This window comes from Onychostruthus taczanowskii, unplaced genomic scaffold (genome assembly GCF_017590055.1).
Source record: "Onychostruthus taczanowskii isolate IOZ18803 unplaced genomic scaffold, ASM1759005v1 scaffold34, whole genome shotgun sequence".
NCBI classification, from domain to species: Eukaryota; Metazoa; Chordata; class Aves; order Passeriformes; family Passeridae; genus Onychostruthus; species Onychostruthus taczanowskii.
In genome coordinates, this window is record NW_024500794.1 from 630,235 (window position 1) to 658,035 (window position 27,801).

The 27,801-nt window shown below is 39.5% G+C and overlaps 1 protein-coding gene across 1 annotated transcript in view; it reads left to right on the forward strand.

Annotated features, from left to right (window-relative positions):
* The window catches only part of KPNA1 (karyopherin subunit alpha 1), a 53,299-nt gene extending 25,813 nt beyond the window's left edge, over nt 1-27,486 (forward strand). The window contains exons 7-14 of the mRNA XM_041410910.1: nt 1,468-1,556; nt 2,833-2,932; nt 3,487-3,650; nt 4,836-4,914; nt 7,507-7,632; nt 20,134-20,261; nt 21,023-21,201; nt 22,142-27,486. Coding sequence (XP_041266844.1) covers nt 1,468-1,556; nt 2,833-2,932; nt 3,487-3,650; nt 4,836-4,914; nt 7,507-7,632; nt 20,134-20,261; nt 21,023-21,201; nt 22,142-22,329 — 1,053 coding nt within the window. The 3' untranslated portion in view covers nt 22,330-27,486. The remainder of the gene's footprint in view (nt 1-1,467; nt 1,557-2,832; nt 2,933-3,486; nt 3,651-4,835; nt 4,915-7,506; nt 7,633-20,133; nt 20,262-21,022; nt 21,202-22,141) is intronic.
* The last annotated feature ends 315 nt before the right edge of the window (nt 27,487-27,801 follow it).

Consider the following 27,801-nt stretch of genomic DNA (forward strand, 5'->3'; position numbering starts at 1 on the left):
GGTTTTAGCTGTATTAATTTTGCAGGGTTTGCTAGTGCATTTGGGCCTCTAGAGTGGTTGGAGTCTTGTTTTTTAAAGTAGAATCTTCTTGCCACCATTTAAAAACATCATACAGGAGAAACCTAATACATTTGATTTCATTGGCACCATATTGAAAATTAATAAATACATTTATTTCAGGTTACCCAAAAATTTCCTTTAGGTAAAAAAATTGGCAATTATGTTAGTTTTTTTGAGGAGCATTTTATTTTAAATAGGTATAGAGAGATGGAAGAACATGTTTGTTGTGTGTGAGGAACTTGCTTTGTTCAATTGGAGAAATGGTTATGCACTATAACTCATTTTACTGCAGCTAAATATGTAGCCTTCAACTGAAGAGAAATTTGGGGAGGACATTCAGCTGCTATCCATGACAAACAGAATTGCTTTTGTCTTCTGTATGTAGAATTTGGAGTACTTCAGTGGTTGTGTAGATCTGTGTGTAAAGCCAAAAGCCAAATGAGCCGACCAAATAAACAGATACATGTATCTATTTGATATGACACTTAGTTTTCTGCTAACTTGAAGTAAATAGCAAATGTGAACTTCATAAGCTTTCTTGTGTGACAAAATATTGTAATTTGCATGGAATTCATAAAATTGCTTTTATACTTTACATATTTCTACTTTGTAAAGTTATAACTCTCATACGATTGGACAGTGATATATATAAAACACCACTTGGCCCAAATGTATAAATCAAAACCAATTGAATCTTTTGTTCTCAACATATTACACAGGATGGATTTCATGCTGCTTTAATTCTGGTATTTTTGATCTTCTCAAAATGAAGTTGGGGTAGTACTGATAGCCAAACCCTTACATTTTGCCATGCATATGACTTAATCAGCAAAACTGGTTCTTTCTCATAAAGTTTTATTTTAAAGAATGTATGTCCAGGCCCACCTGAACTCTTTGGTTCTGAGTATTGGTTTATCTTGAACATAGATTCTCATTTTTATCTATGATTGTGTAAACAATGTTTGCTTTTGTACCTTTGTAGTAAATACTAATGTGGGCCGTTCCACACAAACATTTTTGGGTAGATACAGACTTGCTTGACCTGTGCTACAAACATCTGGTTTTAAATTAGGTGTGAACAGGGAGGGTAGAATTAGAATGTTCCTAAGCCTGTGGAGGTGAGCTCATCTCTTACATTGTGGTCAGAGCAAGGGTATGTCTGCCTTCACAGTCTGTGGAGACATATGTCTTTGCTGTTATGGTGTTCTTCTTAGATATCCACAAATATTCCTGAATCATATAATGAGCTCGAGTGTATATATGCAATACGCAACCAGAATGCATTTCCCTTCTGTACATTGTCCAGGACCTAACAGAGAGAACAGATTATCTCACAATTCTATTACATATGTTAAACTGGTGGAATTTTGAGAATAAAAGCAATTATTACTCTGTTTTTCATTGCAGGCCGTATGGGCTCTTGGCAACATTGCTGGAGACAGCACTATGTGCAGAGACTATGTTTTGGACTGTAATATCTTGCCCCCTTTGTTGCAGTAAGTTTGTTTTAATATGTTTTTCAGAATTTTGCTTGAGTGCCTGATAGGACTGAAATTTGGGTTTTGCCTTGAAGAATAATAATACTGTTTTCTTTTATTGTGGACTAACCACAGTTTTTAAAGGGGAGTCCTGAACTACTTTTAAAATGAAGCTAAAATGGAAACATTTTAGAAGCAGCTAAGCTGGAACTATTTTGTCCTACAGTGTGGGTGGATGTCAGGGCTTATTGTAGACTCACAGAATAATTTAAATTGAAAGGCACCTTTGGAGGTCATCTAGTCAAAGCCTTTCTTCACAGCAAGTGAGATCAGATTAGATTGCTCAACTACTTAACCAGTCAAATTTGGAACATCAAAAGTAGATTCTGTAACTACCTGGGGTAACCTGTTGCAGTGTTTGACCATGGTGTGGTGAAACACAGTGTTCTGATACCTAATCAGAATTTTCTGTATTTTACCTCTTGATGTTGCCTCCTGTCACTGTGCACCTTTGAGAAGGATCTGCCTTCCTCTTTTGTATATCCACCTGTTAAAGTGTTGTTGGCAGCAGCTGTGTCTCCTCTCGCAGCTTCTCCTTCTAAGGCTGAACAAATCCAGGTCACTGAAGTCCCACTGCATGTCATTTCTCTAGCCTGCTAATTATCTTGATGATCCTCTGTTTAAGAAGCATATCATTGCTGAAACAGTGACACCATCTTGTGTTGTCATGTCCAAATTACAATTACTTAGTCTCTGTCCTTTGCAGACTCTGCAGCAGGAGAATTCTCCTGTCCTCTCATAAAGACATTGGTACAGTGGGAGATGGCTATGAGAAAAATAAACTGAATTGTTACACTTGTGGGAAAATTAGGTCTTTCTGCATTTTCCTAGGCCAAAGTGGCATTCATAGTCTGAGACTGACATAAAAATGCAATTTAGCTATGAGAGTTCTCTTCAAAACTACCTACATGTCCTCCTCCTTAGAGTAATTTTGTCACAATTCCTGCACCTCATTTGACTGTTAATCTGCCACGTCAAGCATCTAAGTATTTGAGTGAAATTTTGTGTAATGTTTACTGTTCTTGTTGAGATACTAGGTACTGTGTCTAGCATGTGTGTTAGTAGCCATCAAGGATGATTTTCTTTAGGATGTGTTTTCATAGAAAAAAACTATCATATTTTGCCCTGGTGTATGTTAAAAAGAATTTGATTTAATGGTTCACACAATTAATGGGATTGCCTGGCTTTGATTTTTTAAAAGCAAGGGTTAGAATTTTTTGTTGGTTTGTTTTAGATTGCTTTCAAAACAGAATCGTCTCACTATGACCCGAAATGCTGTATGGGCTCTGTCCAACCTCTGCAGAGGGAAAAATCCTCCTCCTGATTTTGCCAAGGTAAGAGATGCTTGAAAGAAAATGTGAAGTAGTGGTAACAAAATTATTAGTTTAAGGTGGTGAAACTTAAACTAAACAGAAGGAATGTTTCATCAGAGAAATTCTGAAATACTTGATGGCCGTCTTCCAGGTGAAGTTTTTTGTTTAGTCCTTTGGGCAGACATTCACAACCATTGTTTTAACACGGCTGTCTTACACTTTTTTGTTACTGTTCATGTACTGGAGATGACTGTCCCACAGCAGAACAGAACTCTGCACATCTTGGCTGCTGTAGAGCAGCACCTGGCAAATCTTAGTGAACAAGTCTGAGTTTCAGTTGTAGATGTTGTTCTGTAGAGGCTGAAGAGTTGCTGCGATGCTGTTCTGGAGACATGCTTCTCTATGCTTGTACAGCTACAGGCCTGCACAGAAGGGCTGGCTAGGTCTGAAATTTTCTGGGTATTGAATCTTAAGATGCCACTGCCTAATCCAGTAATGACATACAAAATTAGCTGACATAATAATAGGTCTTCTGGCCCTTTTAATTGTATGTATCTCCTCTTAATGTCTTACAGGTTTCACCTTGTCTTAGTGTGCTTTCCTGGCTGCTCTTTGTTAATGATACAGATGTATTAGCTGATGCCTGCTGGGCTTTGTCCTATTTGTCTGATGGCCCCAATGATAAAATCCAGGCTGTGATTGATGCAGGAGTCTGCAGAAGACTTGTGGAACTGCTGATGTAAGAAATCTGTTGCAAGAAAGCGTCACTCTTTTCCCTGACATCAAGATTATAACAATAAGGAGTTTAATTAAATAGGTCTTGAAATGTTGTGATTTCCAAAGAGCAAGATTTGATTTTTTTATTTTACCTGTCTGTTCAGTGTTCTCTATTTGTCATGAGTAACAAAAGCAATGGACTAAGTGCTTTTCTTGTACTAATTTTGCTGTTTCTCAAGAGATTTTTTTTCCTGCATCTAAAAGCTACATTTTTGTAAAATCCATAATGCATATTGGAATTTTCCTTGTGTCATTGAAGTCCATATTATAGTTACCTAACAAGGAAATTACCTAAAGGATATCAAAGATAAACTATAAGAAATAGTTCAATTTACTGGAGTTGATAGTACCAGGGACTTGAAATATAAGTAATTTCCTCAACCCGTAGTGTAGAAGAGTAGATGAGCATTTTGGTCAGTAAAGTGTAGCTGTGAGAGTTGGGGTCACTGAGACTGGCCTTGTTCAGAGCTGTTCCTTCAGATCCAAGGTCAGGACATGGACCATTCAATGGCCTAAGAAAAAGGAATAATGGTTTTCAGCGATGTAAATAAAAAGACATTTCAGTGATGTAAATAAAAAGACAATTAAGACCTCTAACATTAGAGCAAATGTATTGCTGGATTAATGAATGGAATATATTACCTCTAAGTAGCTTTTTATAAAGAAGTTTTGATTTGAGAAAAACATTTCTCACTTCACCTTTCCTATTCCAGTTCTGATTTAACAGTGATGATGAAGGGATGAATATGATGATGGAACATGACAAATAGCTTTAGATGGGTTAAACACACAACTTCTATCCCTGTTCTTCTGTCTCATTCTTGGCCTTTGTGCATGCTACATTAAGTGTATTTTATAGTTAATGATAATTACTTTTTCCTCCCAAGGATGCTTGGAAGTACTCTGAAGTGCTTTTATTCTTCTAATGTTTTATTTTTATGCTGCTGAATGACATCTAAAGGTCTAAATATTTAGAAACACTAGAAAGGTTTGCCATTAGTTTAAAATCAGTTTGTTTATTTAGATAGTGAAAGTCAGATTTATCAGGGAAGTTTTCCCCTAGCTGGTAGATGTTCCTTCCTTGAGAATGTGAAGCTGGGGATGCTTTGGGAAGGTTAATACTTGCATTTTTCTTTGTGAATTTTAGGCACAATGACTACAAAGTTGTATCTCCTGCCTTACGAGCTGTGGGAAACATCGTTACAGGAGATGATATCCAGACCCAGGTATGGATGAACTTTCTCTTGTGTTGTACTGCAGTTCATCTTTCTGTTAATTGTGGTAACCTGTTCACAAGCACCTCCTCTTGTTCCTTTTGAAGTTTGAAAATGAAGGTTGATGACACTAATTGCTTCAAAGTGTGGTGGTTTTCCATTTTTCTGTTCAGTCCTGAACTGGTGATGGTTCTTAGGTAGCTGTGTCTGGGGCTTTTGGGCACCTGTGCAGTACCCCTCAAGGGTGGGATGTTTTTGGTGTATTTAAAGCAAATCTGTCTCTTAGGCTGAATTTTGTGCTGAGTGATGTACGCTGGTAGTGCCGTCAAAGGCCTGTCACATTCAGTGCTGTTGCCAGTCTTTGATGAATCTGTCATATATGTGATGAAAATATGTCATATTTATGGTGGAAAACTATGGTTGGTGCCCCATGTGAGGAGATGCGAATCTTGACTCCATGTTTCAGAAGGCTGATTTATTATGATATAATTATATTAAAAATTATATACCAAAACTATACTAAAAGAATAGAGAGAAAAGATTCATCAAAAGGCTAGAAAGAGCACGAAAAGAATGAATAACAAAAGCTTGTGACTCTCAGAGAGTCTGAGCCAGCTGACTGTGATTGGCCATTAATTGGAAACAACCAACATGCACCAATCACAGCTGCACCTGTTGCATTCCACAGCAGCAGGTAGTTATTGTTTACATTTCTTTCCTGAGGCTCCTCAGCTCCTCAGGAGAAAAATCATGGCAAAAGGATTTTTCACAAGATATCATGGCTACAGAAAACAAGTGTCCGGTCATATTTTGGGTGGTGTGTGGCTGTGTCTGGACATTTTTTTGGAGAAACATAGGTAGGAGGCAGTGACTCCCACCACTGTATTGGAATTAAACTGGAAGGCAGGAAACCTGGTGCTTCAGAGGCACTAGGTTGTCACTGGGATGCTTCTGTAGTTCTGTGACTCTGAGACCAGAGTTAGAGATGGGTTAGCAGCACTAGGGCAGTGTTTCAGTGTCTTATTCCTAGGAGGAAGATAACATGATTTTTTGATTGTTACAATGTATTTTGTTTTGCTGAATTGCAGAGGCATTGTTGTATTCTTCTCAGTGGCAGTTTTTTCACAGATCAGTCATAAAGAATGATTGAGGTGGGATTTCATAATTTCATTAAAGATAAAACCACAAGGGATCACTAATTCACATGCAATACAGGTTATTAAATACTGCACAAATCTTAGATTTTAATTAAAAATTTAAACATTTTTGTTGTGCATAATTTTTTCCGAGGAGCATACCATGGGCATTCCTAAAATTCTGGAGAACTATATAGGTAGGATAGTATGATAGTCCTGCCCACAGACTGTGCTGTATGCTAAAAAGTGATACAGGATGCATGTAAAAATCACTAATTAGAAGGAAGAGCCCAGCACTGAGAGCTGATACATTTCTGAATGTGAATGCAGCATACAAGTTTTTCAAGAACTTCTCTGTAAAACCTTTGGGCACAAACTTGCTTTTACTTTTTCTTTCATTTTCAGCTATTAACAATTGGCTTGAACATGGCTAAAACCATGAAGTATGCATGAAGAAAAAAAAAATTGTCCCAGTAGACACCTGAAAAAAATACTGAATCATAATCTTTGGTATTTTGATCTTATTGGGGAGTATAAAGATTTTAACACTATGGGGTGTTGCAAGCAAGGGAATTAAGTCCTCAGATTCCATGATCAGAAGTCATGACCGTGATTCAGCTTGACTGGAGTATTTCTCATAAAATTCTGTACCACACTGTACTTTCTGAGGTGCTGCTTTTGCTGCACGAGGCAAAACTGCTGTGCCTCTTGGTATACTCTCCCAATTTTTGGCTTCATTGTTAGAAGTTAGAATTGATTTTTTTTTATATAAAAAGACTGTTAATTTGTCAGCTTTTGAATCTTGTTATGCCCTTTTAGCAAATCAAGAAGTCCTTCACTATCGCACATGACATAATGAAGAGTGCTGTCTTGTAACATCGAAGTTCCAAGGCATTTTCTGTTGTATTTCTGTCATTTAGGAAAAGGAAATTTTATTGCAGTTTTTCTGCACTGTAAAATTGCAGGGTTTTGGCAATTTTTAAGTAAGAATTGTCCATTTGTAATGTCACTGCATACAATACTGGTCACACTCTGCACCATAGTGCCAGCAGATGGGGAAACAGAAGTAGTTGATGCTTACAATTGTACAAAAATACGGTAAAATACCATAATTTTTGTTTGGTCATAATTGCTTAGTATCTTCTTGTTTTCATATCACACTGAAGTCATTATGAAGCTGTAATCTCTTACCTGAAAAACTTGGTAGTTTTTCTCTTTAGTTTTTCTGCAAACATTTATTTCTTAATTCTTGCTATGGGTTTTCTTTTTTTTTTTTTTTTTTTTTGGGGGTTTTTTTTTTTTGATGCATATATTTAGTGGGTTTTTAAAAAAAAAAAACAAACAAAACCTCTGTGATCATCTAATGGAGTATGCTTTTTATATTTTCAAGACATTGTACTCCTTGTTCCTGTGGTTCTTTATCCTAAATTTCTTCTATGGTGTGTTTTGTTTTTCCTGTTGTATTCAGGTAATTCTGAATTGTTCAGCTCTGCAGAGTTTGCTGCACTTGCTAAGCAGCCCAAAAGAATCTATCAAAAAGGAAGCATGCTGGACAATATCTAATATAACAGCTGGAAACAAAGCCCAGATCCAGGTAAGCTTTTCAGCTATGATCAGTAATATTTGTCCTGCAGACTAGAAGAAACACAGGTGATTTTTTTGTGTATAAAGTGCATTTTTGTGTGTATGCGCTCTCACAGATGTATAATTACATACAAGAAGTACAGTACTGTGTGTAATTAGTATATTTCAATGGCCCAGTCATCTCCAAATTAAAATAACTTAATTTTCTAATCCTCTACACATTATAAGGGGGCAGACAGTCATGGCAGAAAATGCCAAAACCTGGCTAAGCTCAAGAAAATTGTCTTAAATAATTTGCTTTGTGCTTTTGACAGTCGCTAAGATACAGAAATTCTCAAGTATGAAAAGAATAGGCTACAAACTTTGAGAATCAAATAATTTCACATATTTCTTGGTTTCACCATCAGACACAGACATACATTTGAAAGTACTTTTTATTTCTGTTTTATATATTTTTCTTATAATTCCTTTTATAAGTTTCATAAAGGGCCTTATAATGCCCCATTGTAGGCATGTGTGCTTAGCCAAATCTAAGTCTACTATTTATAAAACTGAACAGTAATGGAGGCTATCTAACATGTTGTCCTGGGATTTGCCCTTTCTGATTACACTAAATGTTGTAATCCCTTCATATTAAGTGGTAGCACACAGAAGCAAATGAGTCCCATTCTCTTACGTCAGCCATTACAATTAGGCTCCAAAAGATCAAATCGTTGTTCTGAGTCTGGACTGAGAAGAATTCCTAGGACTTGTCTCCAGGTGGTATAAATGAGAGATGGAATATTTTTTCCTCAGAGAAAAGGCTTTGGCTAGATGAAGAAGAAACAGCTCAATATATTTTGTTTTCCCTGAATATCAGGTTTTGTTCAAGAACAGCTCTACTAGGGAATATTTTACTTATCTTTCAGAGATGTGGTTTGGCCTGATGGGATGTCAGGTGTTCCCCATAGGTGCTCTGTGACTCTTCTTGTCAACTGTTCAGGGGGGAGAAAACACAAGGGAAGTTTCATGAGTTGAGGTTAAGGACGGGGAGAGATCTCTCACTGATTACTGTCATAGGCAAATCCAGACTCAACTTGAGAAATTAATAGAATTTATTACCAATCAAAATCAGAGTGGATAATGAGAAGTAAAACTAATCTTGAAAGCACCATTCCCCCACCCCTCCCTCCTTTCTGGACTTAACTTTATCCCTGATTCTTTTCCTCCTCTCCTTGGCAGTGCAGAATACAATCAGTTCATCACAGGTTGTTTCTGCTGCTGCTTCCTCCTCAGGGAGGGAAGTCCTTTGCCTGCTCCAGCGTGGGGTTCCTCCCAGGAGAGATAGTCCTTCAGAAACTGGCTACTCCAGCATGGGTTCCCTCTGGGGTCACCAGTCCCACCAGCAAACCTGCTCCAGAGTGGGCTTCTCTCTCCAAGGGGCCACAAGTCCTACCAGGACTCTGCTCCAGTGTGGACTTCCCAGGGGTCACAGACTCCATCAGGCATCCACCTGCTCTGGGGTCTTCCATGGGCTGCAGGAGGGAATCCTGCCCCACCATAGTCTGCACCACGGGGCTGCAGGGGAATCTGTGCTCTGGCACCTGGAGCACCTCCTGCCCTTCCTTCTGCACCGACCTTGGTGTCTGCAGGGCTGATTCTCTCACATAGCCTCACTCCTCTCTCTGGCTGCAATTACTTTTGCCCAATAATTTTTTCCCCTTCTTAAATGAGTTGTCACAGAGCTGCTGTTACCATCTCTGGTGGGCTCAGCCATGGCCAGTTGCAGGTCCATCTTAGAGCCAGCTGGCATTAGCTCTGTCAAGCAGAGGGGAAGCTTCTGGCAGCTTCTCTCAGAAGCTGGTCCTGTAGCTCCCCCCACTGCTGCCAAAACCTTGTCATGCAAACCCAATACAAAGAACATTGCCTTGTTCCTTCTCTTTTGCAAAAGTGTTGGAAAAAGAGATTGTAGTCAATGATAAAATCATGAAGGCTTGGTTTGGAAGGTACCTTAAAGGTCATCTAGTTTCAGCCCCTCTGCCATGGGCAGGTATGCCATTCAATAGATCAAGTTGCCCATCTAACCTGGCCCTGAAACCAGGCTTTATCTGATAAATGCAAGTGTTTCTATCAAGGCAGATAAATAAGAGTCTCATGTAAATCAAATTTAGTTCTGAGGTTTTGTTTTTCAATTCTTTTTTCCCTCATTGGATACATAAAGTATTTTCAGAGATTGCAGAGGGTGCATGAAAGTCTGGCTGGAAACATTTGTTCTTTTAGAAATGGCAATAAATGTCAGAAATATTAGACTCTAAAAATATTTATCTTACACACTAGTAACCTGGAAGAAACAATGTTTACACAGAAAGTGAACCAAACCTCTTAATACATTGACAAAAGTAGCCAAGATGTACTTGTTGCCTCTGTTTTCCTTGGAAGGCAGCCTGATTGCTGCTTTTACAATAATGACTCTGGATTACTCATTCTGTATGATCAGAATTAGCATGAAGTGGTTAACCTTCTACACCTATGAGGTGGAGTTACTTCTCTTTTTGCAGAAAATTTGCACCATGAAAAGGCTGCATATTTTTCCTGAGGAATAAGTGTATTGTACCCTTTGCAGGTGACGCTTGGAATCTTTTCAGTTTACACTTCCCTTACAAAGAACATTCAGCTGCTGAAGGAACAAGCATAAAGCTTTAATGCCTTCAGTGAGAGCTTCATCTCAGAAGGCATAGGAAATAAAATTAATACCTTTGTGAAAGATACTTCAGTCTTTGCTAAGATACCTGAAATTCCTGAAAATGAGAGCCAGTGATTATCTAACGTTCAGAGATCCTTATGTTAGGAAATCAGTAGGCAAAACCCAAAAACTTAGGTGGAAAGCTCTGTAGGTCCTTCTTGTTTGATGTAAAGATGTGACTAAGATGGAAGTGGGATTGTGAGGAAAGGAACCCCCTACAGTGGTATTTGCTCTGGCTTTCTCGGTCAGGATTTTGTTTTTACCACTGGAGGTCATGTTTTTTGTCAGATACAGAGAATGATATCTAACCTTGGCAGAGCTCCAAGAATTTTGATTCTGCTTTTATTGTGGTTTGTGTGTTAATCTGTGGATTAGCTGAATTTCTAACAAAAAGTGCTGTGTAAAATCAGCAACTGTACCACTGTTTTTTTTCTCACATCAGCAATTGTAATTGCTGTGCAAGTAGCAATGCCCAGAAGCTAGTTACTGCTGCTTGTACCAAGGTAAAAATGTTTTTGCCTTTGTATTTCTTGTGTTTCTTCTTCTTCTTTCTTTGCTCTTTATCTCTTCAACACCCACCTTTGAAATACAATATTTTATCTCTAGAAGGGCATTTCTGCTTTTTCTGGAAAGTCTAATAATATCTTCTGAGGAACAGTACATCAAATATATTGTCTTAAGTTTGCGCTTTTTCTCAACTCTATTGGAGGGTTGCTTCAGGGTGTGTAATTGTATAGGGATGTTCCAAACTTAAGAAGAGCTTCAAAAAGCCAGATACCTATACAAGTCATTCCATAAAGACATATCAGAAGTGGCAATGGAAAGTAGTTTGTTGTTAGAGCATTTGTTCAAAGCTTTGGAATCTCTATTTTTCGTATTCTTCATCTACTGAAGATACAGTTATGAAGAGTCCTAGAGGTAACTCGAATTCTAGTGCACCAGAAGCTATTTCAGTAGTGTAATCACTTCTGTAACTTCTTTGTAAGTATTCACTGTACCACATTGTCCCGTTTTCAAGTGAAGGAGGAGATGCCTGTCCTTGTTTGCACACAACTCTTGCACCTGGTATTCACTGCTCAGGCACAAGTGAGGCTTTAGCTGAAGAGTCCTGTCTGTATCCTGGTAATCCTTGGTCTTCTAACGCGTCTAAAGACGTGTTATCACGTCTTTATTTGAAAGTGAGTGAGGATAAAATAACCTCTCCATTGTTAAATCAGAATTTGCCTAATCTACCTGAACAAAATCGTTAGTCTATGCATGTGTGTGTTTAGCAGTTTTTAACTGTTTTGGGGTATTTTATCATAGATCAGCTGCCTTTCTATTGAGAACAGATGAGAATTGTATGGTGACTTGAAAAGGTGAGGTCAGAAGGGAGAGGGAAATTAATGCTATGAGCCATTATATTACATCCTAATTTCTAGCAGTGACTCTTTTAAAAGTGCAAAAAAAGCCTTTTAACTCTCCATAGAAGAATACTTGTGGTTATGTGCTTAGAAGCTCTCTTTCTCGGGAGTCTTGTATCAAGAAGAAAGCAGTGTCAAACAAATCACCGGAATGGATGTGGATTTAAAAGAATCCAGCTTAAAAGCAGCTGTCTTAGGATATGTCACAGACAAGGTTGGGAAGCGTGTTGGTGCATTATGCAAGTCCAGGGAAAAAGAATGTAAGAAGCATCTTCTCAAAGGTGAAAGCTGCATTTCATTTAGGAGTCCCTCGGGCCCCATTCAGAGTAATTGATCTGCCTTCAAACTCCAAGCACACACTTGCTTGGTAGTGAAAAAGTGACTGCCCTAAGTGCATACCCTATACTGACAGTTACAAAAATTAAATTAAAAGCCAGTGTTTCTGATTGTGAGTGGTATATAACTATCCTGGTAATGATGGCATGCTGCAAGTTGTGACCACCATGAGGCCTTGATTTTTGGAACTGCAGAAAATGGCTCATTAGAGAAAGTTGTGAAGTAAAGCACAGTGGAGAATGCTAACAACATGCTTGATTGAAGAGCTCAAACTCAGTGTTTCTTGGAAGTAAAATTGGCAATTGCAGGTGCAATTGCAATGATTGCCTTGTGTTGAAAGGAAAGTACCATCACAGATGTGTAACAATTTCCAGAAAGACCCTTGATTCTTTAGTTTCTAGTCTCAGCCTAGAGAATTTGGTGTGAGATACAAGGTGTGATGAAGCCTCTTTTCAGCTCCAGAGCTGATAAATCTGAATTTCTTAGAAAATGCCTTTGAGGTATTACTTCAGACAACTCCTATTTAATGGCAAAATCATTGTAAACATTTGAGCTGAAAAGCATTTAAAAAGAAGGATTTCTGAAGTTAAAAAATGCTGTTTGGTAAAATGTTTCTTGAAGATGGTCATATGCTAAAATGGAGAATAAAAGTGTAGTCTGTTTTTAATTGCTGTGATGATAAAGGATAATTCCCATCTGGGATGAATACTTGATTTAAATAAGTTCATGGGTGAACCTGTTTCATCTATGAGTTGAGGTAGGTTTTTTTTTTCTTTCTCTACATGAATTTCACATTGTGATGAATTCAAACATTACTTCTTGAGAACTGGTCTTCCTTACTTAAGAAATTCTAAGATACTAGATGCAGCTCTAAATTAAATTATTTATTCTGCTTTCTTCCCAGTCCCTCTAAATTACTCAATAGTTGTTATGAGAGGTCATAAACTGGAGCAGATCTGTTCTGCACTCTGTGATGTTTACTGGATTTTGAACATGCACAATCTTTAGCCAGAAATCAGACACAAATGTTTTTAGCACACAGTAATTTTTTTCACATCTGCCTGGCATAGTAACCCACATTTTTGCAAGTTACCAGCTGATCTAACTAGTGGATTGTTGCTTCAGAGCAGTTGGGATGTTAAAATTCTATGGAACTTCGGGTAGTGCTCAAGCCATAATCTAGCAATCCCTTCTGCACACCACGAAGACATTAAAATATTTTGATGAATCTAATAGGTATTTTGCCTAACCAGCATTAACAGACAGAACTATATTTAGTGTTGTCTGAGATTGCATTGGGTTGCATTCCCTCCATCCACCCACTGTAAAGTATAGAAATATAAAGGCAGAGGGAAGGACTTTTATATTCATCCCCACTTTCATACTGCCTACAATGCTGTTTGGTAGCACACTCCAAAGGCTTTCACTGCCATTTCTAAAAGATAAAGGCAGCAGCCTATCACTATTAGATTTGCACTATAACACAAAAAGTAAACTCTTTCTAGCATTAAGGCAATGTAAATTAACATGCATGAAATGTGTGAAAGTGCGTGCTGAACTTTCTTTGGTGGCTCTTACTAAAGCTCAGGAGGTTTGGGGTTTTTTCCCCACCAAAGGTGGAAGTGAAAGCCTTTCAGAGTGTGTTATCAACAGTGCCTAGGCAACAGAAAAGTGTGGTGGAATGCAGCAGTCTTTCCCCTCTTTATTTCTGTGCTTTCAAGGTTTGGGGTGGATGTGTATATCCTGATGCAGTCGTGATTGTCACTAAGTATAGTTTTTGTTTGTTAATTTCCTAGTTTGTATACAGCTTTGCTGTACTTCAGTGGATAGCTTCCCCAGTCAGGGAGAAGGGGAACTACATCTTCCTGGGAGTCAGAAGGAGAACTGCACAACTGAAGCTTAATCCTGACTGTCGACCCTTCTGAAGGGTATGAAAGGCTGTCACATACCTCAGAAAATGTTCTGTGTCTTAACTTCGCAACCCGTTGAAAAGCTATGGAGGGCAGTACATCAGACACAGTCTTCCATGTCTGACAGTGAAGACATCATAGGAGTTCTCTGCTCTTGACAGGTTAAGAAACTTCTCACTTCTTTTCTAACATACCTTAAATTTTCACAAGAACATCTGGAAATCTGGGTATGGATAGGCATGGTAGCCACAGGATCTGTGCCATATTTTTCCTCCTCTAGAGTCTCTTAACCTTGCAGAAAAGTGAAGTGGGCAAATGATATATTGCGTGTCACTTTTAAAAACTCTGGAATGAAATGCATTTTTACAAAATGTGGTGAAAGTTACAAGCTCAAATTTTTCAGAGGTTCTTCTCCAAAAGGACCACTGGAGACCACTCCAAAAGCGGTGCTGGAGACATGGAAAAGAAGTTACATGATTCACACAGAGCTGTGGTTTATACAGGCATCAAGTTACCTTAAATATAAAGTGTGTTTAGTTTCTCATAGTTTGCATAAGTAACCTAAGAATCTTAACAAGTATATTCATTAAGAGTAAAATACGGCATTGCTGACAAGGTCATATTGGTTTGCAGACTAGTGAAAGCCAAAGATTAATCTCTTTCAGGTTTGACTTTGTGTTTAAGTACAAAATCTGCTTTCAGGCTTCTGCGTACCTTATACTGCATTGAGGGCAGCAGAGCTAGAATACCTTTAATTTAAGAAACCCCTTAAATGGGGTTCTTTATTCTGTCTGAAAACCACAGCAGTCAGTGGTGTGTTACTGCCTTTTGGGAGGCTGGTTGGTCTGTTTGGTTTTTTCTTCCTTTGTTTTGTTTTTTTTTTTGGATTGACTTATCCTAAAAGCAGGAAAGAGCTCAACAAGATGCTGCTCATTATGCTGTAGGTTCTTCCTGATGGCAATAACAGCCTTGTGTAAACTGGCTAGAAGTTTGCTTCACACACAGTTTGGAGGATAGGTTTAGGTGTCTGTGTCAACAACATAAAGGTTCATTAGAACTGAGATCTGAAGTGCTTCCTCTCTGACTCTGGGAGGGCAGTGTTCTTTGTACCCATGCCATAGTGTGAAGTAGTTTCAGCTTACAAATATTTGCTAAGTGATTTATGAAGCAGTTGTAAATTGAATGAATAAACAAGGTAACTGGAAAAGAAGTCAGAAGCTTCTTTGAACTAAAATTTCCAGACATGAGGGGAAGATCATAGCAGTAGGGCTGTACTGGCAGCTGCCAATTATAGGGTGACTGTAATTTTGATTTGTTAAAGGTAATGTGAGAGGTTGCAGGAGCAGGAAAAAAAATCACAGTCTAAGACTTGTTTGCTTTCACATTTATGTGATGAATGATATGTAGACATGTGGTGCCAGCACGTGCACACTAAATATGTGTGTGTGTTTGCATATCACAAGTGATTTAGGTGTGGGAACCCAAAGGGGGAGAAGCAGATTCTCACAGGGCTCAAGATATGAATTTAATATACTATGGCTGAAGACCTCCCTGACACTGACTGCAACATATTTAGATTAAACATCCATGCTGGTGTAATGAAAAATTCATTAATGTAATCTAGCTTCACTCTTTAAGAATCCAATACTGTGAAGTGAAGAAACTTATTAAAATAAGACAGGTACGGTGTTTCCAAGAGACAGGCAACTCTCCTAGAGGACTACACCACTGGGATACGACGTATTAAAAAAACCACCCCAAACCAAAACAACATACAGACGCCAAACTAAACATAGAAAAGTTGACACTTTAGAAGTGAGGGTCAGGTTTGATGTAGTACTGAGCATTAGAAATTAAGTTTGAAAGTTCGTGTTTCAATTAAAATTCAATTTCAGTTAAAATTCAGTTTCAGTTAAAATTCAGTTTTGGTTTTCTGAAAGACTTGCAATTACAACTCCAGATGGGGTTCAGTTCCAACAAATACTACTAGATGCAGCTGGGCAAAAACTTCAGTGTTAGTTTAATGTATTAAAGGATGGACTTTGGATTGCCTGCTGTCCAAAAAGATATTTCTAGTGCATTTTGTAGATAGCACATCCGTGCCTAGTAGTGACAGCTTAAAACCTTTTTATTTCTTTCATGTTTTTAAAATTCTTGTTGAGCTGAAATCCTCAACTCTGTTCCTTGTGTTGGAAAACTATACTTATCTTGAGCATTTTCTATGCACTACATTTCTGTAGTCTTAAACACACTTCCATATCAGGCACACACATTATAGGAATGCTATAAAAAAGTAAAGTAATTTGAATTAAGCCAATCTAAGTCCTTAGAAATTTTAAGTGCCACATCCTGCCACAGTTCTTTAGGCTTTGCTCTGCCTGGCGCTTGCTTTTCTTAAAAAAACCAAGAAACCAAACGACAACAACAACAAAAAAACCCCTCACTAAATCAAATTCTGTTTTAGCATTTACTGTTTTATCACTTAAAAGAAGTTTACCTGAAAGGGAAACGTGACCTGTTTCCACAGTAACTATTGTTCCCACATAACATATCATAGAGATGGAAATCCTTAGGCATTCTAGTGTGCTTTCAAGAGTAACTGCTGTGGGCAGGCTACAAGTCATAGGGTGTAAGTATAGATGATGCCTGGCAATTACTCTGTATTGATACTTTATTGTTTCCTCCCTTGCTGACCTTAACTAGACTTTTAAAATCCAGTGGAGATACTAAGGTTAAAGCAGACCATTTTCTCACCTAGTTAATGTGGGGTTTTTTGGTAAACCTGAGCTCTGAGAATTTCAGCTCTTTGAGAGGATGCTAGTGGAAAAACGTTGTGGTGTTACAGAGGGAGAGTTGAGAACCTTTCACTAACACTCAAGCTAGGGTGAGATGGCAACACTTATGTTGCCTGTCAGGCAGTAGAAAACATAAAAGCGTACTGACTGGTAATCATGTCTCTTGAGTCAGTCTCTTTGAGAGAAGTGCCTTATGAGAGGCTGAGATTCATTGTGGTGCTTTACCTTGTTCTGCTTGGGTAGAGATCGCCAATTTCCTTGTAGAGCAGAAACGAAGCATGGTCCCCATAGCCTGTTATGCAATAGAAAGAGAAGTAAGAGCACTCAGCCAAGAGATGTGAGATCTGGATTCAGTTCTTTCTGAGAAGGTGCAAGTGTGTATTTCTCCACTCCTAAGAAGAGTAATTTTACCCACTGAGCTGAAGCATCTAAGCACTGAAGCAAAGAGTTCAAAGTTGACTGAGTGAAGAAAAACAGTAACAATCTTTTGTGTTTCTCCCACTTAATTGCTGTCCTGTTGCTAGGTCCCTTTATTCTGAAATTGTCTTACTGTTTTACAAATTTTAAGTTGAAACATTTTAAGGTAACTTTTTTTTTTTTTTGGCAGTAAGAAGACTCAGACTCAAGTGTTAGTTACTGCCTGTCGGATAAGGTGTGCCGATGTAGTTGCACACTATCATGTAACATACTCTGATTTTAGTATTTGTTATAAAAGTTGGTTTTGAGAAGATGCTTTCTAAGGAAATTAATCTCCTGTAAAAGGATTGTTTTGGGGAGAGGATTTAAGAAGTGATAATGAGATTTTTTTGACTTGTTTTTTGCCACAATAGTAAAATCCTAATGCCCTCAAATATCCCTGTCCTAGATCCATATCAAGATCTTTCAGCAGGCAGTGCTTGACATCCTGAAACACATTGTTCTTCTTAGGGCTTCTGCCTCAACAACACCCTATAGAATTCTCTGGACTCACATAAATGAAAGTATAGACTGACAAGTCTCCTTTCTCCTCTCCATCTGATAAGAACTGAAGTTCACTGGTGAAAACATTTATGTTCTCTCTAGGTGCATGGTCACAGTTATGTCAAGTACCAGTGTTGGTTCTCTGCTCAGCTGCTGTCCATGGCTGCATCAGGAGCTCTTTTAACTCCCCATGCTTGGGTTCTACTCACTGTCTGGTTCAGCTTGATTCTCACTGGCAAACAGATGAACACGTTTGTCTTGGGCTTGCAGACCCACTGAATATCAGCACAAACCCTTTGTCCATGCCAGGATCCTGGACCTCCCAGTTGCTGCCCAGTCAGTTTGCCATCAATCTAAGTTCACTGTGATCTTCCATCCCCACCACTGCTTTTGGGGATAACATAAATTCCCCCACCACACTTGGCAGGTGCCCAGACAAATGGGTTCTGTGACCTGCAGCCCCTTTGCAGCTGAGATGCTGGGATGTTCATTAGACTTTGCTCCAGTCCCTCTAGTGGCTGGCATCCAGGCACATGGGTCCTATAGGCTGTGATCCTGCCCCAGTAGTTGATGCTGAGACCTTCACCTGCTCCAGTTGCAGGTGACCCTTTCATCCAAGACTTGACACCATTTGCTGACCCCAAATTCATGTTTTACGGGACCTGATTTCATGGCCTGTTTTGCTGCTGAGACACCCCCACCCACTGTAGCTGCTGCCCCACAGACACAAAGGGTTCTCCTGAGGTCTGGTCCAATCCCTGGCCCAAAGTGAGTTGTGCTCAGTTGCTAGCACCTAATCTTTACAGTGCTCAGGTGGCACAGAGAGTGGTTATGTGGTAAAATAGTTAAGAAAAGATTTGTTATTAAGTTTTGCGCAGTTGCACTTATCCCTGTCATCAGCTACAAAGTCCAGGCTGGCTCTCTGCCTGTAGTTTCTTAATGACCTATTGATTAGTGACTGGAACCTTTTCTTCTTTGTGATTGTTTCCTTATCTCTTGTCTATCGGGTTTGTGTCACTGTGTGTTTTATTTATTACTTCCCTCTTATTTGTATCTGCCTTTGAGCTGGAAAGGTCCTTGATCTGATAACCTTAATGAAGCAGATGCTCTCATGTTCCAAATACCCCACAGTGATAATTTCACAAATTAATTGGGTTTTTTTGCAGTAAAATATGTGAGGGGGTAAAGTGCATCTCTTTTTAAGATATTTCCTTTTATCTTTTTCGTTTTTTTAAAATAGCTGGCTCCTGTTTATGACCTATCACTTTCAGTAGTCATGTTCTAAAATTTCAGTTAAGGATAGTTTTTGAAATATTCTTGGCAATGTACAAATGTAGTACAACACGGCATGGTGGAAGTAATAGGTTCCTTGAGGACCCCAGATTACTGTATCAGAAGTGTGGATTCTTTGGCAAAGGAGATGATGTTCGTGGGCTTGTTGGTACAACTGAGAGGCTGTATGGATTTACAAAGCAGAGGCAGTGTGATGCCCAGACACACGGGAAGGATAAAAGAAATATCAAACAATTGTTTTATTTTTACCAGGTTAGCCATTTACTTTATGAATTGACTGTAGCTTTTTCCTGTATGTAATATATTTTCTTCCTCAGAGCTCTGTGCAAAGGATCTTTTTGGCTTTCTTTGGATTTCCCTTTGTTAGTTCTGTGATGATTTATACTTGTAAAGTGGTAGATTGAAAAAGTAATCCTGAGATCTTGCTTGTTTGAATGAGCCTTATCAAAGTGTTTGAAATCGTTGTCATAGGTGTGTAACAAAACTGGTTTAATTTTGGTCTTATAGCAAAAGGCTGTTTTCAGAAGGAGTTACCAGAAACTTAAAGTTGCTGCCCAAATGCTCATTTGGTTTCTATCACTTTGTTGAGCTAAGCAGAGAACCCTACTGCCAAACCACCATCAGTGCTTTGTCTTTTCATCAGGTGATTGCTTGTTTTAAGCAGTTCTTACATGAACAACTTTGCTCTCTTGTCTCGCCCACTGGAAATGTATTATGGCACACAGGCCTATGAAGTTTAGGGGATCTTAATGATTTAATGGTTTACTGACTTTATAGCTGAGAGGTTTACTACCTGGAAAAATAAGGGAAGTATTGCATTCTTGTGCCGTCAGGGTATGATTAAGTAACTCATTAGATATGGCAGTCACTTGAGTCTGAATGTGTTTTGAATTCATTTAGAGTAAGAACAGACCACAGCAACAACTAAGGTTTTGAATGTAAAGCTGAAAACTGATTTATCAGTTTCGGTGTTTGATAAAGTGACATTTCATTGTTTAATGTGTTGTGCTGGGCATGGACATGAACTAACTCAGGACAAAGAAATTATTTCTAATTTTTATTTTGACCCTGCCATGTAATTTGTTTTTGCAGACAGTCATAGACGCCCATATCTTCCCAGCTCTTATAAATATTTTGCAAACGGCTGAGTTTCGGACAAGGAAGGAAGCTGCTTGGGCAATCACAAATGCGACATCAGGAGGCTCTGCTGAACAGATCAAGTACTAAATGGTTTAAATCTTTCCATGCAATAGACTGAGTTAGTGGTTGTGCAAGAAAACAAACTATCAGCCTAGAAACTGAAAAAGCTTTCGCTGTGCTTTCAGTGCTGAATCCAGAGAGACCATGTCCTTGTTATGAATGAGTCTTTCGTTCCTTCAGGGAGAAATCATAAAAGTATTTCAGCTGTAATACTTATTTACATAATTGAACCATTTGTCTTATATGGAAAAAACTAAATGCAGCTTTTAAACTAACTTCTGAGGGGTGTAGAGTATAACAGAGCGCAGTAACAGTCTGGAGAGGAATAGCTCAGCCCCTTGGACTATGGCATCATGTGCGTTGTTTCTTCTGTTTAGCTTATACCGGTACATTATGCTTATATGTGGTTTTGTATTAAAAAAAAAAGACTTCACAAGCATGTTAAATTAATATAATTGCTCTTTATAGAAAATATTTATAAGTTACCATTATAGAAATATGATTTACAAAAATAGAAATATGGTACAAAAAATAAAGTATTATTTCATAGCTATATGATATGGAGAGAGTGAGACAGAGAAAGGATTTTAAAGTTATTTTCATTATTTCAGCAGAATTGACTAGATAGAAATGGATGTGTTTAATTTCTCTAATTTTTCCAGTCAAGTTAATACTTTATCTCATTGTGTTGATTTGTTTGACCTTCATATTATGTGCTTAAATGGCTACGCCAATTACAATTTTGCAGAAAATTTACTGGGTTCCATATGATATTTTTCAGGTATTTAGTAGAACTGGGATGCATCAAACCACTCTGTGACCTCCTTACAGTAATGGACTCCAAGATTGTGCAAGTGGCTCTGAATGGGCTGGAGAACATCCTGAGGCTTGGAGAGCAGGAATCCAAACGCAGCGGCAGTGGCATTAATCCTTACTGCGCTCTTATTGAAGAAGCGTATGGTATGAGCAACACACCTGGGGAAATCAGGGCATACTGAAATGGTCACAAACTCATTGGGGTCTCAGCAGGCCCACTTCTGTTAGTTCCCTTATCACTGTTACTGAAAATAACCTGTTCTTTGATAAGTCTCCAGAGTATTCCATCTTCTACATGATCTTTGTGTACAGATTGGAGACAGAATGTGCAGATCTTATTTTCTTGATTCATACAAAGTAAAATGTGTTAACAAGAAAACCACTACAATTCCCAGAGGTAGAGATTTACTAGAATGGCTAACATTTGGATTTCATTATAGCATCATTCCTTGCTGTATTACTTTTCTTTGTGTCTGACTTCAAGGCTTGAGTTTGCCCATGTGCTTTAATGCCTGCCCAAAAACTGGTTGCCTGGGTTTAACTGCATTGTACACATATATATTATACAGGTTAGGAAATGGAGTCTCCACCCTTGGAAGTTTGGAATACTTGTCCAGACACATCAGATCTTATCTGGTGTTGGTTAGTACTGCTGGGATGGGCTGCAGGTTGGACTAGATGATTATCAGAAGTCTGTTTCAGCTTACACGTAGGTGATTCTGTAGGCACAGTCTTCATAAAGAAAGCACTGTGAACATGCTTTTGGGAAACACGGTCCTAAAAGTCTCTTCAGAAAAAGTCTTTGAGTTGAGGCCTTGTTGTTTACTCATTCAAGCTTGTTGATTTAATTTTTAAGTGAAAGGGTAAAGGCAGAGAGAAGATATGAAACACATGTCACAGTTACGGCAATCTCTGTAGTTCAAACTGGCTTTCCTTGGTTCTGGAGGGTACAAGCTGGATGCAGGTCTCTATAGAGGAGCCTGTTCTTTCTGAAGGTGGGAGAGAATGATGGAACAGACTGAAAATTAATGTGGTCATATCCTTTGACTAAGCTGTCACTTTCATGTACTGCTTTTCTCTGCAGGCCTGGACAAGATTGAATTCCTGCAGAGCCATGAGAATCAAGAGATTTATCAGAAGGCCTTTGATCTGATTGAGCACTACTTTGGAACAGAGGATGAAGACAGCAGCATTGCCCCACAAGTGGATATCAACCAGCAACAATACATCTTCCAGCAGTGTGAGGCTCCCATGGAAGGTTTCCAGCTTTGAGGTGCCCCTGTGCTGTGTGCTCCTCTACCTAGCCAATCCTGTTGTCGAGCCACAAGCCACCCGTGGAGTGATTCTCTCAATGTTTTCCATAACCCTGTTTGCGCTCATTCGCTTGCCTTGTGCACATGCTCTTACATACGTCTGGAAAACTTTTGGCTCTCCGTGGCAGGATGCCCCCTCCTTGGCAAGGGGTCACCAGAATCACCCTTCTCCTCTAGATTCTGAATCTCTCCACTGTCATCTTTGTGGAGTTGAGGCACCTTTCTATACTTTGAGATATTCCCTGTTCCTATTACAGGAAAGTAATCCCTCCTCCACTTGGCCCCCCCACTCCTGGCATCCAAGAGAAGGCTGCCTTTCTCTTGTGTTTGCTGCAGAGTGTGCCTGCAGTCCAGGGAGACATTCAGCCTTTCTGAGAACGTAGCTGAATTCATCCCTCATGTTCTCCCCTGGATGCCTCTTTGGATGGCTGCGAGAGATGCGTTAAACCTTCACACGCGTTCTATCTACCTTGCTGTATGTGCCAGCTGGGGTTATTGGCATGAGGAACATGTTACAAACAATGGAGTAAGTTCTCTGTCCCCTGCAACAACAGGCTGCAATGGACATGTTTTGTGGTTCTTAGGAATACTGAACACATCTGGCCCCATCCCGTCTCAACACTGAGCTCCCAAGTTGGATTGCAGACCACTGTGGAGATTTATATACCTTTTCAGTTTGTCCTCTCCATCCACAAAAAAAGAACCTGTGAACAGGTCACTCTTAACACCTCCCCCGAAATGACTTTCCAAAACAGCTTCTAGAATGGAGAAACTGCCCCCACTTCTGCTTTCCAGCACAGTATGATCCAGCTGGGCCTTCCTTAAAGATCAAGCCCTTTCTGGCTCCATGCTCCAGAGTCTGGTTCCTAGTATTCTAGTTATGGCTGAAAAGTTCCTGTCTGCCTCTTTACATTTTTACACAGCGTGACTTGAACAGATTTGTCTTCTGAAAAGTTAACTTCTGAATACAGAATTCTTAATTTGTAAAACTTGGCACAAGGAGCGTTAGATCTCCGTTTCATTTTCACGAGACAAGAGCTTCCTCTCCAGCTCACCTGATGGAATATAGTCCTCCTGGTCAAGGCCCTTATTTAACTAAAATGACACTACATTCACAGGGTAGTACTATTACATCTGGATCCACCTGGCCTTCTCATTTCACTTTTCCCTTTTGCTGTTGATGAGACTTCAGGTGAATTAGCATGGAACTCATGGTTCCTCCAGGTGACATCTGTAAGGCATCGTTGACTGCATGGCAGCTGCTGCGTGCAGCTGGAGACTGCCCTTCTGCTAGCGGCATGTTCTTGGCTCTGCAACCTGCTTGGATCACAGACCTCTGATGCAAAGGCCAGCCACTCCTCACTGAGTTCAGCTGACATGGCACCAAACTTCACACAGCAGGGAAGATGCTGCCTGATTGAAAGTGGCAGTTCCATTTCAGAGAATGCAATGGGTTCCCTAGGCCGTCCGCTCCCCCCTGCATCGGGCTATGTTCTTTCAAGCCATTTTGGATGCTCGGAACACACATTTGTCCAGTGTAAACATTTCAAAATCGCCACTGGCAACTGCAGCGTCATGTACCTGTGGTAAATGTTTGTGGCAGAACTGTCTTCAAGATCCTCATGACTCCTCTCAGTGATAGCCACTGCAAAAGCAAAACCAGCCCATTGGATACAGAGTTATAAAAACACATAAGTCACTTGTCATACTGCTGAAAGAAGCTAGGCAAAGGCCTGAACATCAGCTCTGTGTGACCATTATTTAAATAAAGTCTTCTGTCTCTGCTTCAGGATGGAGACTCTGACCTGTGTGGCCACTGCAGAAGCCACCTGCTGCCTCCCTAGCTAAGCCAGTTGGCCTCCACTTTCCCTCTCCCAGTTATTTTCTCTAGTGCTGCTTTGTGCTGAAGGAACATTTAGTTTACTGCACTTGATCTGTAAATGGACTTCAATTCTTTGTAATTTTAGGGGGTTAAATTTGGTGGTTAATTTAAAAAAGCAAAAAAACCCCTCAATGTTGCCTTTACATCACATATAAATAACTGTGTTTCTCTTTTCTTGAAGGGTGATAGAAGCACTGATTAGTAGCAAAATCTTGTTTTAGCTTTTGGATTTTTTTGTGCTGGATTTTTTTACGTGTAAATTTCCAATAACATGTCATTTCTATAAGATTTGTTTAAAACCATGTACCTCTTATTGGATGGTATAAAAATGCTACATATTTTGTAAACAAATCTGAGCAAAGTGTGTGTGCATATATTCTGTATATTCATATATGTATATTCTGTGTATATATACACTAGCGTGTATATATACATATATACACACACACATATATATACACACACGCATAAAGTGTGTGTATATATATACATACCTATATATCTATATATATAAGTGTTTCCTCTTCCAGGCTAGTGAAAACAATGTGGTGCATTGGCGTTTCCCTCCCCTGCCCCCAAGAAAGTAATGACAATTGCCTCTAAATGAGTGAATTAAAAAAAGAGTCCATTTAAGCTGACTGGTGTGCCTTCCTGTGTAAGGAGCCTGGCCAGTATTTGTTACTTTTGCCGTGGATATGTGAATTCAGAGCAGATAAGTATAAATCTTTAAATTTGATATGTTTGTTTAAAGTGACAGGCCTGGTTGATGCAGGTAATATTGTTGTCCTAAATACTTAGACTGTGTAAGGCATTTGACTGGTACTACATAATATTTTGAGTGAAAACCACACCAATACAAGAGTCAACATGGCACACATTAAATGGATTAAAATGTGGCTAACTCATAGGTCTCAATGTAATTTTAAATGGTGCTTAATTGAGTGTATTTCCATCAGGATCTTCCAGCAACCAGTTCTTGGCGTTGCTTTACTTAGCCTTATTAATAGGTTGAAAAGAAACAAAATCTACTTCTAACAAAGGCTGCACATTAAATGGGTACAGAAGGGAGATCAGACTTGTGAATTATAAAAGGAAAAGCTCACTGATACAGACTGACCAGAATTACTTGGTAAGCCAAGGGCATCTAAACTACTTGCATTTTAACAGAGCCAAACATGTAGTGTAACCCATCTAATAAGTAACATTCAGGCCACAGATGAAGGACTCTGTTCTGGAGGAAAAGTGCCAGTGAAAGTAGAAGGATCGTTATTGCTTGAACACTGCTTCCTAACACAGCTCTGTTGGCTGTTTCCCCTCCTAGAAGCACTGAAAACAGTATTCTCTGCTCTCCTGAAGGATGTGCTCAGATAGGGACCATCTCAGAGAATGCCTCTAGCTGACACTTTTGTGTAGGCCTCGCTGTGTTTTGAATGATCTGTTGTTGTTTTGTGTCTAAGTAAGAGGCAGCATGGTCTCATGTAGAGGGTAGGTGAGGGAGTTGTGGGAGTTCTTGTATTCTTCTCTTAGCTCTATCAGGCAGCATGTAATGCTAGAAAAGTGTCTCATATTTTCTTCAAAATTAAAATACACACATTGGTTTCTGTCTGCTTGTGGAGATCTGATCTAAGCGTCTTCCAAAAGACCCACAGGGTGGTAATGAGAATTTATTGCTTTTTTTTTTTTGAAACATCAGGAATGAGGTGGAAGCACTGCACTGAGATTTTAACAATGTCTGTTTTAAACTGGGTGTTAGAGAAAGGAAGATGCAGGACTGCCTGGAATTGCTATCCAGCAGTCCAGCACGCAGATCTGTAATGCCATTAAGGTTGTGGTTATGTTTGGGCAGCAAACAGGACCCATCATTCTTTCTGTTTGTAAAGTTCCAGTGGAACATGGCAAGCAAGGTCAGTGTCTTGGATTCAGGAGGGTACAAAGGATGATGGAGCAGGTTACTGAAAGCTCAGTAACTAAGCCGGGGCCAGCACTTGGGGCTCCTGGGAAGGTATCACAATCATTTGAGGGAACTGCTGCCTGGAGACTTCAGCCTGTTGAGCCTGTTCCTAAATTCCTGTTTGTTCCTTGATGCCAACCAAACACAGGTGGTTGAAGACCCTTTGCCTAATGTTAGAAGAAGGGAGGAAGGCAGTGACCCTGGACCTACATGTTCTTGGATCTGCTTTTTTTTTTTTACTGTCAGCACCCAAGGGTATTGAAGAACAAGATTGCACCACATGGTCCTACAAGTGACAGTGCTCCTGGCAATACACTTCTGTGCTTCTCTGGGGACTTCCAGAACAGCTGTCTTATCTCTGTGCACTTTGATCTCTATGTCGGCTTAAAGTAAATCCCCATCTCTTCCAGTATGACTTTTTTTTTGCTTCTTGGAAATTGGCACAACACACCATTGGTACGCTCCCATGCCCGTGTTAGACTTGAAGGTCTTCAGGTGCCTGAGTCTTAATAGAAAAGTAAGCAAGACCCCTTTGTGTACTGCTATGGCTGTGTCCTGCTGTGGCTCCTGCATGTTCCATTGAGGCAGTGTTGGAGTTGTCAGGTGATTGCTGCATTAGGAAGCTTCAGTTGCCTCTGGACCAGGTACAGCAATAGGACTGATAAACTGGATTGTTCTGGATAAATGGGAATGGTGTTACAGACCAAGCCAAAGGGGAGAAAGAAAATGAGGTACCATTTCAGGCTTAGTATGTTCCTTCCATTGTGCATTGTTGAAAGGCTTTGGGCTGAAGCTGTGAGCTCTCAGTGATCTGAGGGGTGTTAAGTTCCCCCATAAGCTGGACTGGCTGCTTTGGCCAGAAACGTGTGTTGTTTTGTAACCACCGTTCCTGTTTATAAGTGCTTCTTGGAAGCCATCGTACCAGGAAAGAGGTGGTTCCTTTCACTGCCTCACTGAGAAAGATTTACATCATTTTATAGTACCCAGCTACTTGCAAAGACAACAGTACAGTGGTTGGGAGCAAGCTGGAGACCACACAAAGCCAATTGTTTTGGGCTTTGGTTTGAGACTTGAGCCTGTGCAGAAGCTGAAAGAAAACACAAAGTTGGGCAGTGATACAGAGTCTTTATGCCATATTTTGAAATGGTAGAGATACCAGGCTGACAGAAGGATACGTGGAGCTTTTGTCAAACCACTGGACCAGACTTCTGCTTTTGAGTAAATGGCATAAAACTTATAGAAATTTAAGTAAAATGAAACAATGGTTAGTGTTGCTGCTCTGACGTGTTGCTTTTGAAGTGGTGTTTTGCATATTTTTATTTGAAGTACTTTACCAGCTGAATGAGTCCAAATAGTTTAATTTCCAAAACTAGGAGAGATAGCTGCCAATTCTGTTCACAGAGTGCACTCAGAGATGTGTTGAAAGGGTGATATTTTTGAGATGCGCAGTTTTAAGCTTTGCCATCACCAAGCATAAATCACAAGTTTCTCTCCACAGAAACCTGAAATGCACGTTCTCTTTTTTGGTGTCATTTAGTACATGCATGACCACAGGCATGTAATTGGGCAGGATTTTGTTTTGGTTCCCACCTGTGTGC